Raw genomic sequence first — 17,404 nt, 5'->3', positions numbered from 1 at the left:
ATATGATGATGTTAATAACAATTTTTTGGGGAAAAGGAAAATTTAAGAAATAAAACAGCTCCGTGCTCCGTTCAATAAAAAAGGACGCAGGAAGTGCATTAGCACGAACCGTAGGCGAGTGCTTCTGACACTTCTTGAGTGCTTTACGGCGCTTCCTAAGTGCTTTATAACTGAACGGAGCACCGAAAAAGCTGTTTTATCGGTTTTATTATCAAAGTACTAATTTTATTTTGGTCTTGAATTTATTCACGCGAAAAGAAAGACAGCACTGTGCTCCGTGCAATAATTAAGCACAGTTTTCGACCAATCAGCGCGCACGTACCATCTTAACTATATGATATATAAAATAATGGAAAAATTATTTAATATTTATCAATAAGTTTTAAAATACTTTTTGTAATTATTTTAGTTTTGTTACTATTTCACAATACAGTGTCGTTAATCAAAAGCCACGCACTTAATGCTTTCTCAGATGCCGCGGAGCACCCGTACTATTATCATTAATTATTATTATTATTATTATCATTATTTATTATTATTATTATCATTATTATCATCATTATTATCATTACTATTATCACTTTTACGCCATTAGTATTCACTACAACTGGAGGTATGGCAGATGAGTGCAGAAGATACCACAGTAGGCTCGCCGAACTAATTGCCAACAAGAAAGGAGAAGATTATGCCACCACTGTATCCTGGATACGAGCAAAGGTTTCTTTCTCCCTTTTGAGATCAGCTCTTATATGCCTTAGGGGCTCAAGAACCACAAGAAGAGTATTTAGGAACATAAAGGACATAGACTTGGATGTTAAATTGAGACTGCAAATGCAGCAATTAACTAAATACTTAACATATATATATATATATATGTTTGTCATTATTACTATTTTTTTGTTAACATATATTATAAGGATTAATTTTTACTACATAGATTTTATGGTTATACATTAGTAGATATATTTTTATTACAGTATATTTTATTACAGTTTTTCTTTTTCTCTTTTTTTTATATTATTATTATTATAAATAGATAAATTTTTTATTGTAGGATATATGAAGAGATAATCTATACGTCGTATATATCTATATAGATACCAAATACAATTTTTTTTCTTAGTGAGAAATTTAATAAAATTTAAAAATTAAAATTAAAAAAAAAATTATTATCATTATTATCATTAATTATTATTATTATTATTATCATTATTATTATCATTATCATTATCATTATTATTATCATTATTATCATTAATTATTATTATTATCATTATTATTATCATTATTATTATTATTATTATTATTATCATTATTATCCTTTATTATTATTATTATTATTATTATTATTATTATTATCTGATCACTGATAGCCGCCCGCAGTAACAACCCTTGGCCTTGTATGTGTACAAGTATTCATAAATTCAAAAACTGTTTGCGATCTGAAAGTTTTTCAACTTCTCTTCTGTCTTTCTTGTTATCCACGACGTTGCTACGCAACTATTCCTGCACTGAATTATAACGTCAACACACAATTATGACGTTTTTTCAAACTGTGCAAATAAATTTTGAGGAGTTATGAAAGGTAAGTTGGTTCGAATAGAATGATTTAGCTTGATTTGAATGTTTTCTACAATCAATTCCTTGAGTAAACAAATTACTTCCTTGAGTATCATTAAGTCAAGATAATATCCTCCGTGATACAAGAGAGTACCAAAATCAATAGAAAATGCACTAGAACATTTTTTCGCGCGCGCCTTTTTTCCCCATATGTAACTCTTTCCTATATAATTTATGTTGTTGATATGTATAAATGTATCTATATTTATACTCATCACAATTTTAGACTTGAATAAAGTTTTTCGTGCTGTGATTGGTCGAAGACTCGCGCCTCTATAAATATTCCACCAATAATAATTGTTAAATATCAACGACACCGGGGGAATTATATATAAAAACAAAGAAGCGCGCGAACAAAATGTCCTAATGCAGTTTTTTGTTTTTTCTTTTCTACTCTTTCGTATTGCGGAGGACATTATCTTGACCTCTAATTAAAATAATAATTATTTATTTAATTTTTCCAATATTATTTTCACCTTTAAATTTTATTCAAATTGGGCTTCCTGTGTTTTTCACAAAAGAATACAGAACGTCCGACCAACAAACTCGAATTCATGAGATTTTTTAATAGACTTTCTCTTCTTTTCTCTTGATTCTAAGACAGACATATATTTTTGAACGCGCTTTTTTTTCGTGTGATGCAATAATAATAATAATAATAATAATAATAATAATAATAATAATAATAATAAATATATTTATGTTATTATTGTTTCCCTCAGCAGATTTCAAACCTATATGGTATTCAAAACATAACAAGACCACGCCTACGAGACAACCTCAATGAGTTAATTGAACGACTAGAGGCTATTCCCCAGACAGCAAGAACCATGGGGGCCTACGCACGAGGTAACATAGATTTCTTTGAAGAACAATGGCATAATCTTCAGGAACAAAACATCAAACCAGCTGATATCACCTCTGTTTCCAAGCAACGGCCGATGGCGTCACTGTTTGTAAGCTTTGCTTTCCTGGTCACGTGGTTTCCGATCTTCATTTTTGTGATATTTGGGACGATCAGCTTCATGTTTACTTTCACAGGATTTGTTTTCGTCGAGTCTTCTTTGATTGGCTTAGCCCTCGTTGCCTTGGAGATCGTTTTGTTTCTCCCATTATGCTTTGCAGGCATGGTCACGTGTTTTATTATCGTTGTTAATAGCTGTTTTCGATTTTGCTGCTCATGGATCCCGACTCATCAGTCCTCTCACTATTCTCTCGTCCTAATGTGAAGGCTCGGATCCATCAACTAAGTTCATACTTAACAATCATACATAAGAAGTGTAGTGTTAACACGTGTGTAATTGTTCCTTTACACCGAATATACGAGAAAACGTATGTGTGAATTGAAATCTACCCAGAAGCCTATGATTTAGACGCTTCTCTTTAATCATAAACACGGTAAAACAACGATCAAAACTTATATTAGATTATAATAATAGTACATAGCTTTGTTCCTTTGATTTAAGTTTTAATAGTACCTTTATTCAATTTTTCTGACAATGATGATGACAGGTGTTTCTGTCGAAACATATCTTCAAAATTCAAAAGTTTAGTACTTTCTTTTAAACTAATAGATAGCCTGATAATCCCTAAACTATATTACTAACTTACTGAAGGTGTTGTTCGGTTTATTAACTGGTTTTATTGAGTTCGCAAATTGACATTGACAAACATTCTATAACTTGAATCTAGCGTACACATTGACGCAAACACGACCTGCGTTGTTGCCTTCGCCCCAGTTCTTCAGATCTTCCCCGTACCAGATCCTCATTTCTTTATGTAAGGGGAAGTAAAATGGTGTGCGGTAATCTGTAAAGATCAACTCGTCGGAATCCAAGGGGTGAACGAACGGCATCCAATACCATAAACCAGCTCTGTGCCTATAAATAAATGCCGATAAATAAATGCTGCTAAAATCTGTTTTTCTGTCTGTCTGTCTATTTGGTTGTCTGTCTGTCTTTCAGTCTGTCTGTCTGTTTCTCAGTGTTTGTATGTGTCTATGCGGTTGTCTATCTGTCTTCCTGGTTATCTGTCTGTCTGTCTATTTGTCTCAGTGTTTTGTATATGTCTGGCTCTCTGAATGTCTGTACATTGCCAGCTTTCTCTCTTTTTCCTTTTACCTTACTTCGTGTCTCTTCTCTTTCTCTGCTTTTTTCCTTTCGTTTACCCCCTCCCTTTGTCCCATTACATTGTCCCTTTCTTCCTTCCTTCCCACTTCCCTTTCCTTTTTTTCCCATCCACTATTATTTTTTAAATGACTTACTTGATATATTGCTGCTTAGGAAACAAAACGTTGTTGTTATCGTCCGTCACAATGACATCGAGGGGAAATTTTTTAAAGTAGGCGTAATTAAAGCATCCCCACCGACTGTCGTACTTCACTCCCCCGATACAGCGCACCTTTCCCGACACGTACTCCAATTTAATGGCCGTTACCATTCTTCCTCCGACATAGTTGTTAAACGATCCGTAGCGGTTGCCTTTCGCTTCGAAACAGACAGTGTGAGGGCTAATTTTCACCCAGCCGGTCTCCCAACACTTTTGCCGACCTGAATCATCTACAAAAAACGTGGTTATATTTCAGTTCGGCGGCTTTGAATGACTAATTAGCATAATCGTGTGACGTCTTAATCGCCATGTTGGTTATGCAAATCTTGCCGCCATTGACATGACTTGACAAAACAAAACTTAAATAAATAAGCACCTACTTCTTAAAGAGCAAGCTAAAATGTGTGCTTCTTGAGACTTTTATTTATCGGCACAATCCCAATGAAGTTATATGGAATCAAAATTGACAGGTATTCGGTCAACTGAGGACTGACTAGCCGCGTCCTGTTCTTTTTTCTTCCACACCCATAATTCTCATGTATGCCTTCTCAAGAATTAGAATTTTTTACCTCAAACTTTCTGACTTTGTTGATATCATTAAAATCAATAAAAGACTGAATCTATAACTATTACAAATTATTAAAATTAAAGGACAATTACGACGCACAGACGAGTCACTTTCAACTGTTTTAGTGATTTAATAATAACTTATTGATATAGTTATAGACTGAGCGACTGAATTATGACTAGGAAAGAATAAATTAGAGTGAGAGGTCTATAGGTTTTCTTTGACTTTTGATTCGTTTTTGCCTGACCTGAGAATTAAATATAATGGAATTCGAAGGAATGAAGAAGACTTTCTAAGGCTTTATCCTTACTCAATATAAATCTTGGAAACGGCATACACCTATTTCAGAAAACTTTGTTGGTCGGAAATCTCAATGAGCGTCTGAGGCTAAACAGAATTTATTTACTTTCATGTCTTCTGGCTAAAATACGAAAAATCACATTTCTAACTCGAAGTTCATGCCATATTCCAATCTAAATGCAAATCAGTCTTTAAACCATTTGGTCATTGACTGACTGACATTCACTGATGAAAAGGACACGAGACTTGGTCTGAACCACTTCAGACATTGCAGTGCTCCATATATAAACGCTAAAAACAAACATTAAAGCTGAGATCAGAAACGAAATTAAGATGACCGGTATTTCTGGCAACGAAAGCATATTTTAGTAGAACCTCAAAATCATGTAAATCAGTTTTAAGAATAGCGAGCTATAGATTGATTGATTGCATAGAGTGCACGCCTTATGTCAATAAAACAACACCAACGATGTCTAGTCTAATTGCAGCTATTCAGTTGCTGCATTTTTTACAAAATAGTGGATTTGCAGAAGGCAGAACATTGGGAACAAAAGCGAATATCTCAACGCGTCTTTTTGTTTAGTTCATGTCTGAGTGAATTCTTAGCTATTTTACAACTAAATAGTTGATAACTAAATACTTTTAAGCACTACATGGCTAGTAATTGTTTCACTGTATCTTCAGGGAATGTCTCCTGCAAAAACATTATATAACAACATTTTGTAACATTGCCTGAAAGCTTGGAAAACAAAATGCAGAATGGTTGAAGACTCGTCAATCTATAAATACTATAACACCAATCTACAAGACAACACTAGGGTAGTTCTTACCATTGGCAACAGCGTCAGACACATCGGCCACCTCGGACACGTCGGCCACCTCGGACACGTCGGCCACCTCGGCACTGGTCACAATGGCCAAGACGAGAAATACAGCGTAGATCAACATAGTAAGGTTTTCGCTACAAACTTCGAAGACTGAGAGGGAAGTTCGTTAACGTTAGCTGAAGAAAACTCAACTGATGGAAAAACTAATGGTTTCTTTGTAATACCCTGAACTTGAAGAACCAATAACTACGAATCCTTTTCTGATTGGTTAGTTGACAGATTGTATCTAGGATATAAAACCATCGACCTCTTGAACTTGGGCGAGATATATCCATATTTATTATTATTTACTTGTTATCAGAGTCGTTGTGATGTGCAACGTTCCTTAAGCATAGGTATTTAGCTTCATCTTAAAGACCAACATCTATTCTGCACGAAAGTGCTCTAGGAAAAGGCTTCGTTTTGAAAATAATGTTTTCCTTATTAATCCTTTTTGGAAAGCGTTTGTTAAGTGTCAGTAGTTTTCAAAGACGCCAGAAGTGATAGTTTTTATCAGAAATGCAACTTTCTGGAATCGTAGCGTTACCATGTTCACTGTATTGTGGTCTTGCTATTTAGCTACTTTAACTTACTATTCTATAGAATGAAAAATGTTAATTGAACCGAATCACGGATATTGCACGAAGGACCATTGTTAGTTCTTGTAGAAAATATCTGTCAGTACTTGGATTCCATAATACGATACAAGGTTGAGAAACAGAATGGTACCCTTCACAGTTCCCTGCGCCATCTTGAAAGTTAACCGTGCCTTTGCATCGTAGCGAGAACGGCGGTGACCTTGCAATGATAGACACGTGAATAATTGCCCAAGGTGTTAAAAAAAGGTCTCTGTTTTTCCGAGATCAGTGTCTACGAATACTACGAATCCTTTTCTGATTGGTTAGTTAGTTGACAGATTGTATCTAGGATATAAAACCATCGACCTCTTGAACTTGGGCGAGATATATCCATATTTATTATTATTTACTTGTTATCAGAGTCGTTGTGATGTGCAACGTTCCTTAAGCATAGGTATTTAGCTTCTATTCATCTTAAAGACCAAAATCTATTCTGCACGAAAGTGCTCTAGGAAAAGGCTTCGTTTTAAAAATAATGCCTTTTTATTAATCCTTTTGGAAAGCGTTTGTTAAGTGCCAGTTTCTATCAGTTTATCAATAATAATAATAATAAATTTAATTCTTATAAAGCCCATTACACCTGTCTCAATGGTCTTAACAAATACTTAGAAAATTTGAAAATAAAATTAATTAATTAATCAAAAATGTTGATAAAATCATATAAAATCATATGAATAATAACTAAAAAGAATGCAGAAATATATACATATATATATATATATATATATCATGTTTAAATATCATATCAGTAATATCAGTGATATCAAAAACGTATTTCGTTGCAAAAAAGAAAAGTCTTAAGTTCCTTCTTAAAGGAATCCAGAGAAGCAGACTGCTTGATGTATAATTGTAGAGTGTTCCAATACTTTGGTGCGTAGATTGGGAACGCACGTCCACCGTAGTACTTTGTTCTTGATGAAGGTACTTTAAGTTGTTGCTTGGATCTTGATCTTAGGGCTCTCCTTGGCTTGTATGGTTGAAGTAGTTTACTAATATATTCTGGAGCTAGACCATGAAGAGCTTTGTAGACAATTAGAAGTATCTTGTAGATAATTCTCTTCTTGATGGGGAGCCAGTGGAGTTTTCTTAGAACTGGTGTAATATGCTCACATCTTTTGGTTCGAGATACTATTCTCGCTGTAGAGTTTTGAATTCTTTGAATCTTGGATAACTCTTTATCAGGAAGCCCGTAGAGCATACTGTTACACTGGTCCAGTTTTGACGTTATTAAAGCGTGGACAAGTTTCTCAGTGCTCGAATCATCGAGATACCGTCTGACTTGACTTACACGCCTAAGTGAGAAAGATGCCGATTTAAATTGGATATCTCGGCAACGGAAAAGAGATATCAAAACGAAAGTAGGGGACATTCTTATTCATTCATAAAGGCTTTGAAATCACCAAGAGATCAGTCCTGTAGGCTTGATAGCCACTTTAACCTGAAAGTTGGACCACAAGAAGGAATAAAAACTCACGAACAATAATCCACTACTACAGAGCATAGAACGGAAAAAGAGGACACTCGTCCTCTGTCATGCAAAAGTTAATAGAAATATGCAAAACTATCCAATCTTCCTATCAATATTCTTTAACAATAGTCCGATGCTTTCAATTTCCTGGATAACAATTTGAATGAAACTGAAAGGTAACAATAAGATCGGGGGGAAAATCTTCAATTATTTTTTATTCGAGATGAAGATAATTTCTCCCATTATAAAAACCATGCAGTAAAATCGAATCGAAATGCACTACATTGTTTTGTTTTTGTTTTTGTTTTGCGCGAGTATACTCTCCCACTTAGGAATTTTGTACACAACTCACCACCAACCTCGGGAGCTAGTTTTGTTCTTGGTAGATTCTTCGACAAAGTTTTCCAAGGCCGACAGTTTTTGGCTTTGAATCTCTTTTACTTAAGACTGAAAATGAGAGATAACTACAGATAATCCAATCAGTACAATATCAAGTTTAGTAAAATTTACCTCGGATGTCTTTCATTGAAATCGAAAATCTGGAGATTTAGGACAAATCAAGACCAAAAAACAGACTTGAAAACTGGTTAAGGTGAGCAGAAAATAAGCTTACTTAATTACGTCTTTTACAGAACGAGACGAAGTTTCAATACATTCAATTAAACTTAACAAGAACAACTGAGACAAAATTGAAAATAATGCAAAAGGCAATGCAAAATACAAAATGACACATTTCTTGTCAGTAAATTGGCGTTTGTAAATGTTTTTGAATATTTTTAGCTTTTTAAAGTGAAAGTCTAGGTCTTTATACAATAACATCTCTCAGCAACACAAATTTAAGCTCATTTTTATCATTTTACTTGCTCGAACAGCTTAATAAACAGTGTAAATTTATGTTTCATTCAATAGTTAAATAAATTTTCTGTAGAAGGATATAAAATTATTGAATGAAAGTCTTCTTTGTTTTGCCGATATGACCCGCGATAGGAGGCGAACAAAGCTGCATTTTCCTTAAACGAAAACCATACGATAGTTGGTTAAAAACAACCGAATTGAATTTTTAAAGATTTACAAAGCTAAATAGAGGAATAATATTTGTTGTCGTAATATGCTCTCCGTGTTATATTTCCTCCAACATTAAAATAAATTAAGCTTATCTATAGAAATATAAAAAGTTTTGAGAGAAAGTCTTTGATTTGTCGATTCGTCGAGAAAAATGCTTGTCAGAAAAACTACATATATACCGCGATTGTTTCCTAAAAAAACATTCTTAAAGAACACTTCTGATCCATCTTTGACTACATGAAAGTGTTTTTTAAATTGTTTTTGGTCTATAACTAGTCCTAAAGCGATTTTTTTCTGTGCATTTGAGAGCCGCATTTGTGAGTAGTTTTGCTTTGACATCATGCGGGATTCCTGTGTTGTGTACACAGACGGACGGACGGACGGACGGAAGTGACGTCAGCCAAGCCATGAAAAATAAACTTCATGGTTTACCATTTTTTCTTAAGTATGGTGCTCCGCTCGCGCGGGCCGGCGGGAGCTTCTCTATAATGCACAAGTGTGACGTCATCTATGGAAAACGCTATTGAAATCTACCCTGTAGTCATAAACACGGTAAAATGACGATCTATTAATAAGTCACTGAAGGTTTTGTGGCTAACTGGTTTTATTGAGTTCGCAAATTGACACCTTGACAGACGTTCTATAACTTGAATCTAGCGTACACATTGACGTAAACACGACCTGCGTTGTTGCCTTCGGCCCAGTTCTTCAGATCTTCCCCGTACCAGATCCTCATTTCTTTATCCAAGGGGAAGTAAAATGGTGTGCGGTAATCTGTAAAGATCAACTCATCGGAATCCAAGGGGTTAACGAACGGCGACCAATACCATAAACCAGCGTTGTGCCTACAAATAAATGCCGATAAATAAATGCTGCTAAAGTCTGTTTTTCTGTCTGTCTGTCTATTTGGTTGTCTGTCTGTCTGTCTGTCTGTCTGTGTCTGTCTGTCTGTCTGTCAGTCTGTCTGTATATCTGTTTGTCTGTCTATTTGTCTCAGTGTTTGTATGTGTCTGTTTGTCTAGCTCTCTCTAGTCTTTCTCTCCTTTTATTCTTTCGTTTACCCCCTCCCTTTTCCCATTAGATTGTCCCTTTCCTCCTTCCTTCCCACTTCCCTTTCCTTTTTTTCCCATCCACTATTAGTTTTAAAATGACTTACTTGATATATTCCTGCTTAGGAAACAAAACGTTGTTGTTATCGTCCGTCACAATAACATTGAGGGGATAACTTTTTAAGGGAGCATAATTATAGCATCCCCACCGACTGTCGTACTCTACTCCCCCGACACAGCGCACCTTTCCCGATACGTACTCCAGTTTAATGGCCATTACCACTCCTCCTCGGATATAGTTGTTAAACGATCCGTAGCGGTTGCCTTTCGGTTCGAAACAGACAGTGTGATGGCTAATTTTCACCCAGCCGGTCTCCCAACAGTTTTGCTGACCTTGATCATCTACGAAAAATATACGACAAAAATGTGGTTAATTTTCAGTTTCGGCGATTTTTAATGACTAATTAACAACAACAACAACAACAACAACAACAAATTTATTACTTTTTGTTATAAATATTTACAATTGATTTCAAGGTAATTAGAAAAATTATACAAATAATAAGTAAATGTTACTCAAAATAACTAAAAAGCTAATCTAGTTGAGTAACAATGTTCTAAGTAATTAATCATAAGTGGATGGTCGTATATAATCATGTAATGCCATTGCAGCTATGTTGATTACTCAAATCATGACTTGACAAAACAAAATTTAAATAATAAGCACCAACTTCAAAAAGAGCAAGCTAAAATGCGGTTTTGGAATGTTTCATTTATCGCTATCGGCACAATACAGTAAAACCCCGCGTGTAAGAACCTAAAATTATTGAGCTTTATTACATAATTTTTCAAAGTTTATTTACAATATAATATTAAAACAGGTATTAGTAATAGTTACTCAGAAAAGCTAGACTAATCGAGCTGAGTAGCTGAAATTTAAGAACCTATCAGGCTGAAATTGTCATTTTAAGCACCCTTCACATAAGAACCATTTCAGGCTGAAATCTCAAAGTAGGTTCTTAATTTCCAAATATAAAGTCAATCTGGTTTATTTTCTTGTAAATAATGAAATACAGTACTCTGTATGTTAGAGTGCTTTCACTGTGTCCATGAAATAAGATCTAAATAGTTACTACCTAACAGTTTTTGTTTAGTATCTTATTTAATGATTTACTTAATGTATAAAATGCCACGCCCACCAAAGCAAGTACTCTTTTCCATACCAAAAATTAAGAACCCATTTAAGAACCTAGATAGCCTGATTTCAAGTTAGCACCATTTATATATGAACCTGTTCAGGCTGACTTGGAAAACTCTAGGTTCTTATACGCGGGTTTTACTGTACTAACCAGAAATTATTTGCATTCAAAATTGACAGATATTCGGTCAACTGAGGACTGACTAGCCACGCCCTGATGTGTGTTTTTTTTTTTCTTCCACATTTTAAATTCTCATGCGTAACTTCTCGAGAATTATAATTTCATTGACATTCCAAATTAGTTGGATTTAAAGTTGAGTTAAATTCTGAGAAAACATTGACTAGAACGCTTCTTCGTTAACAACACAAGGCAACACTAGGGTAGTTCTTACCAACAGCGTCGGACACGTCGGACACCTCAGCCACCTCGGCACTGGTCACAATGGCCGAGAGGAGAAATACAGCGTAGATCAACATAGTAAGGGTTTTCCTACAGAATAAGCAGAATGAGAGATAAGTCATTGTTGGTTAACGTTAGCTGATGGAAGCTCAACTGATGTAAAAACTGATGCTCTCTCCGTAATACTCTGAACTTGAAGAACCAATAACTACGAATCCTTTTCTGATTGGTTGGTTTGTAATTGCAAGGTCACCGCCCGTTTTCGATTCGATGCACATGGGCACGATTTCCTTTCAAGATGGCGTAGGGAAATGAAAAGAAGCCCTCGAATTTATATTTGTCTCTGGTTTTCGATGGGATTATTTTTAGGGAGGGATTATAGTGGGATGACCTTAATCTTTGGAACACGGTTGGTGTTCAAGGGTTTTTCTCCAGGTTCTTCGGTTCTCTTAAGCTATTAAGTGCTATCCTCGCAAGACAAGGAGTATTTGGAGGGTAATTTTTGGTTAAAGAAATCCCTGGTCAGGTGTAGGGGTGAGAGCGCTTGCCTCTTACCATTGTGACCCGTGTTCGATTCCCAGACTCGGTGTGGTACGTGAATAAAACGTGAGTAGAGTTGCTTGTTGGTTCTCTCCTCGGTTCTCTTCTCTCCGCAAGACAAGGAGCATTTAGAGGATATTTTATGTCAAAGAAAAATGCATGGGCAGAGTTTTTTCAGAACATGAAAATAAATTTTGAGGAGTTATGAAAGGTAAGTTGGTTCGAATAGAATGATTTATCTTGATTTGAATGTTTTCTACAATCAATTCCTTGAGTAAACAAATTACTTCCTTGAGTATCATTAAGTCAAGATAATATCCTCCGTGATACAAGAGAGTACCAAAATCAATAGAAAATGCACTAGAACATTTTTTCGCGCGCGCCTTTTTTCCCCATATGTAACTCTTTCCTATATAATTTATGTTGTTGATATGTATAAATGTATCTATATTTATACTCATCACAATTTTAGACTTGAATAAAGTTTTTCGTGCTGTGATTGGTCGAAGACTCGCGCCTCTATAAATATTCCACCAATAATAATTGTTAAATATCAACGACACCGGGGGAATTATATATAAAAACAAAGAAGCGCGCGAACAAAATGTCCTAATGCAGTTTTTTGTTTTTTCTTTTCTACTCTTTCGTATTGCGGAGGACATTATCTTGACCTCTAATTAAAATAATAATTATTTATTTAATTTTTCCAATATTATTTTCACCTTTAAATTTTATTCAAATTGGGCTTCCTGTGTTTTTCACAAAAGAATACAGAACGTCCGACCAACAAACTCGAATTCATGAGATATTTTAATAGTTATCGGCTTTCTCTTCTTTTCTTTTGATTCTAAGACAGACATATATTTTTGAGCGCGCTTTTTTTTCGTGTGATGCAATAATAATAATAATAATAATAATAATAATAATAATAATAATAAATATATTTATGTTATTATTGTTTCCCTCAGCAGATTTCAAACCTATATGGTATTCAAAACATAACAAGACCACGCCTACGAGACAACCTCAATGAGTTAATTGAACGACTAGAGTCTATTCCTACAAAGACAGCAAGAACCATGGGGGCCTACGCACGAGGTAACATGGATTTCTCAATGACATAATCTTCAGGAACAAAACATCAAACCAGCTGATATCACCTCTGTTTCCAAGCAACGGCCGATGGCGTCACTGTTCCTAAGCTTCGCTTTCCTGGTCACGTGGTTTCCGATCTTCATTTTTGTGATATTTGGGACGATCAGCTTCATGTTTACTTTCACAGGATTTGTTTTCGTCGAGTCTTCTTTGATTGGCTTAGCCCTCGTTGCCTTGGAGATCGTTTTGTTTCTCCCATTATGCTTTGCAGGCATGGTCACGTGTTTTATTATCGTTGTTAATAGCTGTTTTCGATTTTGCTGCTCATGGATCCCGACTCATCAGTCCTCTCACTATTCTCTCGTCCTAATGTGAAGGCTCGAATCCATCAACTAAGTTCATACTTAACAATCATACATAAGAAGTGTAGTGTTAACACGTGTGTAATTGTTCCTTTACACCGAATATACGAGAAAACGTATGAGTGAATTGAAATCTACCCAGAAGCCTATGATTTAGACGTTTCTCTTTAATCATAAACACGGTAAAACAACGATCAAAACTTATATTAGATTATAATAATAGTACATAGCTTTGTTCCTTTGATTTAAGTTTTAATAGTACCTTTATTCAATTTTTCTTACAATGATGATGACAGGTGTTTCTGTCAAAACATATCTTCAAAATTCAAAAGTTTAGTACTTTCTTTTAAACTAATAGATAGCCTGATAATCCCTAAACTATATTACTAACTTACTGAAGGTGTTGTTCGGTTTATTAACTGGTTTTATTGGGTTCGCAAATTGACATTGACAAACATTCTATAACTTGAATCTAGCGTACACATTGACGCAAACACGACCAGCGTTGTCGCCTTCGCCCCAGTTCTTCAGATCTTCTCCGTACCAGATCCTCATTTCTTTATCCAAGGGGAAGTAAAATGGTGTACGGTAATCTGTAAAGATCAACTCATCGGAATCCAAGGGGTTAACGAACGGCGACCAATACCATAAACCAGCGGTGTGCCTATAAATAAATGCCTATAAATAAATGCTGCTAAAGTCTGTTTTTCTGTCTGTCCGTCTGTCTGGTTGTCTGTCTGTCAGTCTGTCTGTAAATCTGTTTGTCTGTCTATTTATCTCTTTGTCTCAGTGTTTGTATGTATGTGTCTGTCTGTCTAGCTCTTTGACCGTCTGTCTGCCAGTCTATCTGTCTTCCTGGTTGTCTGTCTGCCTGTCTATTTGTCACAGTGTTTGTATATGTCTGTCTGCCTGGCTCTCTGACTGTCTGTCTGACTCTCTGACTGTCTGTACATTAACAGCTTTCTCTCTTTTCCTTTTACCTTACTTCGTGTCTCTGCTCTTTCTTTGCTTTTCTCTTTTCGTTTACCCCCTCCCTTTGTCCCATTACATTGTTCCTTTCTTCCTTCCTTCCCACTTCCCTTTCCTTTTTTTCCCATCCACTATTAGTTTTAAAATGACTTACTTGATATATTCTTTCTTAGGAAACAAAATATTGTCGTTATCGTCCGTCACAATGACATCGAGGGGATAATTTTTAAAGGGAGCATAATTATAGCATCCCCACCGACTGTCGTACTCCACTCCCCCGATACAGCGCACCTTTCCCGATACGTACTCCAGTTTAATGGCCGTTACCATTCCTCCTCGGATATAGTTGTTAAACGATCCGTAGCGGTTGCCTTTCGGTTCGAAACAGACAGTGTGATGGCTAATTTTCACCCAGCCGGTCTCCCAACAGTTTTGCTGACCTTGATCATCTACAAAAAATACGTACTCGATGAGTACATGTGTCTACTGCTGATAGATACACAGAAACATTTTTGAATCATGTATATGTAGAATATTCACTTGTAGGTATTCAGGGCTTAATATTCTGCTTACGGAGCTCAGTTATCCCTTTAAAGGGCTCAAATATTGTCACTGTAAAAATCTGAGTCGTGTCGCATGAAGCGACATTGTTGACATGCTTCGTGTAGCACAAACACGCCAATTTCAGTGGTCGTGTTTTGCGATAAATTCTTTCTAGATATTGCAAATACCTGAAAGCACTATAATTAAACAACACTTAACATATTCGATGGAACCTGGCTGTGATTAACTTGTAGAAATCACTGAATCCTAGAATCCTACCAAATCATGTTTGAAACGTTGGTCAAATGTTTCCCAGTCAATAAAAAGTCATAAGCAGACGCAAACAGAGCAGTCAAGTTGACCAGTCAGTACGCGGGACTTCGGATAACATCGGCTATTCTCGCCATGCGCAGCTAGCTGTGCACGTGATATCCGAAAGTAATCCGAAGTTTTACAACCCTTACACCGGGATGAACTTTATGTCAGTTATGTCGTATGTCATTTAAATATATTTTTCGCCTATTAAATAGGATATGAAGTATATCTGGGTATACTCGATGGCATACACACGAAAAAAATATGCGAATGATTTTTAGTTTTGGCGGCTTTGAATGACTAATTAGCATAATCGTGTGACGTCATTACCGCCATGTTGGTTATGCAAATCTTGCCGCTATTGACATGACTTGACAAAACAAAACTTAAATAAATAAGCACCTACTTCTTAAAGAGCAAGCTAAAATGTGTGCTTCTTGAGAGTTTTATTTATCGGCCCAATCCCAATGAAGTTATATGGAATCAAAATTGACAGATATTCGGTCAACTGAGGACTGACTAGTCGCGTCCTGTTTTTTTCTTCCACACCCATAAATTCTCATGCATACCTTTTCTCAAGAATTATGATTTTTTACCTCAAACTTTCTGACTTTGTCGATGTCATAATAATCAATAAAAGCCTGAATATATAACTATTACAAATTATTAAGATTAAAGGATATGAAGATGGTAGCACCAGCAACAATTACGACACACAGATGAATCATGAATATCAATTTTAACTGTTTAAATCTTTTAATAATTTATTGAAATAATTATGCCAAGTGACTGAATTTAATATGACTAGCAGAAAGGAAAGAATAAAGAAGACTGAGAGTTCTATAGGTTTTCTTTGACTTTTGATTCGTTTTTGTCTGACTTGAGGATTAAATGTACATGTACTGGAATTCGAAGGAATGAAGAAGGCTTTCTAAATAAATCACCAAGCGACGTTAAAGGTCTTTACTAGAATGTTTTCAACCCTACACGCAATTACCCTTTCATAACAATTTTTAAAAACGCTCCAAATCACTTCGTAATTTAACGTCGAGCTTAGTTTCTAAACATTGACTAGATTTTGGCAAATATAAATAAAAAGCCTTCTTCGTTAAAAAAGAGTAGCTGAGCTTTAGCGATCTGGTTGGTCGGCTTAGTTTCACACCGTAACTGTCTGATATAAATGTATTATTAAAATTTAATGCTTCGATATTCTACGAGGTGCTTATCAACCCTCGTTCTAGATCACACCTTCACAGTAAGCAACTAACTGCCATTAGCCAACATATTTCTATTTTACAACTACATAGTTGATCGAACTAAATACTTTTAAGCACTACGTGGCTAGTAATTGTTTCATTGTATCTTCAGGGAATGTCTCCTGCAAAAAGAGTATACTGAACAACATTTTGTAACATTGCCTTGAAAGCTTGGAAAACAAAATGCAGAATGGTTGAAGAATCGTCAATCTATAAATACTATAACACCAATCTACGAGACAACACTAGGGTAGTTCTTACCAATAACCTCGGACACATCGGCCACCTCGGACACGTCGGCCACCTCGGCACTGGTCACAATGGCCAAGACAAGAAATACAGCGTAGATCAACATAGTAAGGTGATTGGCTACAGAATGAGCAGACTGAGAGGTAAGTCAGTGTTGTTTAACGTTAGCTGAAAAAAACAAACTGATGGGAAAACTAATGGTTTCTTTGTAATACCCTGAACTTGAAGAATCAATAATTACGAATCCTTTTCTGATTGGTTGGTTGACAGATTGTATCTAGGATATAAACCCACCGACCTCTTGAACTTGGGCGAGATATATCCATATTTATGTGTCTTCTCGTGCGCAACCCTCATTAATACAGGTTTTAATCACAAATTAATCAACTCCTTCGAGAAGAGACCTATTTTATCCTGACTTCCATAATTGAGTATCGTATCGTATGTTTCAGTTTAATGACATTCTTATTTTAAGTTTGTTTGAACCTCCGGAATAAGAGCATGCCAATTTTTATAGACCCCTTGCTATGTGCAATCTACTATCGTCTATTCGGCTGCTCTTATGAATAAAGATG

General features: G+C 35.5%; 3 protein-coding genes across 3 annotated transcripts; all 3 read right to left on the bottom strand.

The window, feature by feature from the left end:
- Positions 1-3,067: 3,067 nt before the first annotated feature.
- LOC116303204 (uncharacterized) lies at positions 3,068-5,848 on the bottom strand. Its single transcript, XM_089025067.1, has 3 exons — positions 5,647-5,848; positions 3,884-4,178; positions 3,068-3,500 (listed from the first exon to the last, which is right to left on the bottom strand). The coding sequence occupies exons 1-3, from the start codon at positions 5,762-5,764 to the stop codon at positions 3,296-3,298; spliced, it is 618 nt and encodes a 205-aa protein (XP_088881193.1). The 5' UTR covers positions 5,765-5,848; the 3' UTR covers positions 3,068-3,295.
- A 1,235-nt stretch (positions 5,849-7,083) lies between these two features.
- LOC148904599 (uncharacterized) lies at positions 7,084-7,689 on the bottom strand. Its single transcript, XM_089025021.1, has one exon. It carries the CDS (start codon positions 7,687-7,689, stop codon positions 7,084-7,086), a length of 606 nt encoding a protein of 201 aa, XP_088881147.1.
- Positions 7,690-9,493: 1,804 nt separating this feature from the next.
- Positions 9,494-17,404, bottom strand: LOC116303202 (uncharacterized). The gene is made up of 3 exons (XM_089025020.1): positions 16,842-17,404; positions 10,010-10,304; positions 9,494-9,698 (listed from the first exon to the last, which is right to left on the bottom strand). The coding sequence occupies exons 1-3, from the start codon at positions 16,933-16,935 to the stop codon at positions 9,494-9,496; spliced, it is 594 nt and encodes a 197-aa protein (XP_088881146.1). The 5' UTR covers positions 16,936-17,404.

Source organism: Actinia tenebrosa, unplaced genomic scaffold (genome assembly GCF_029948245.1).
Source record: "Actinia tenebrosa isolate PJP-AT-01 unplaced genomic scaffold, QUT_ActTen_1.0 PGA_scaffold9__36_contigs__length_13948895, whole genome shotgun sequence".
NCBI lineage: Eukaryota > Metazoa > Cnidaria > Anthozoa > Actiniaria > Actiniidae > Actinia > Actinia tenebrosa.
The sequence above is the reverse complement of the archived record's forward strand: the minus strand, read 5'-3'. Positions and strand labels throughout refer to the sequence as shown.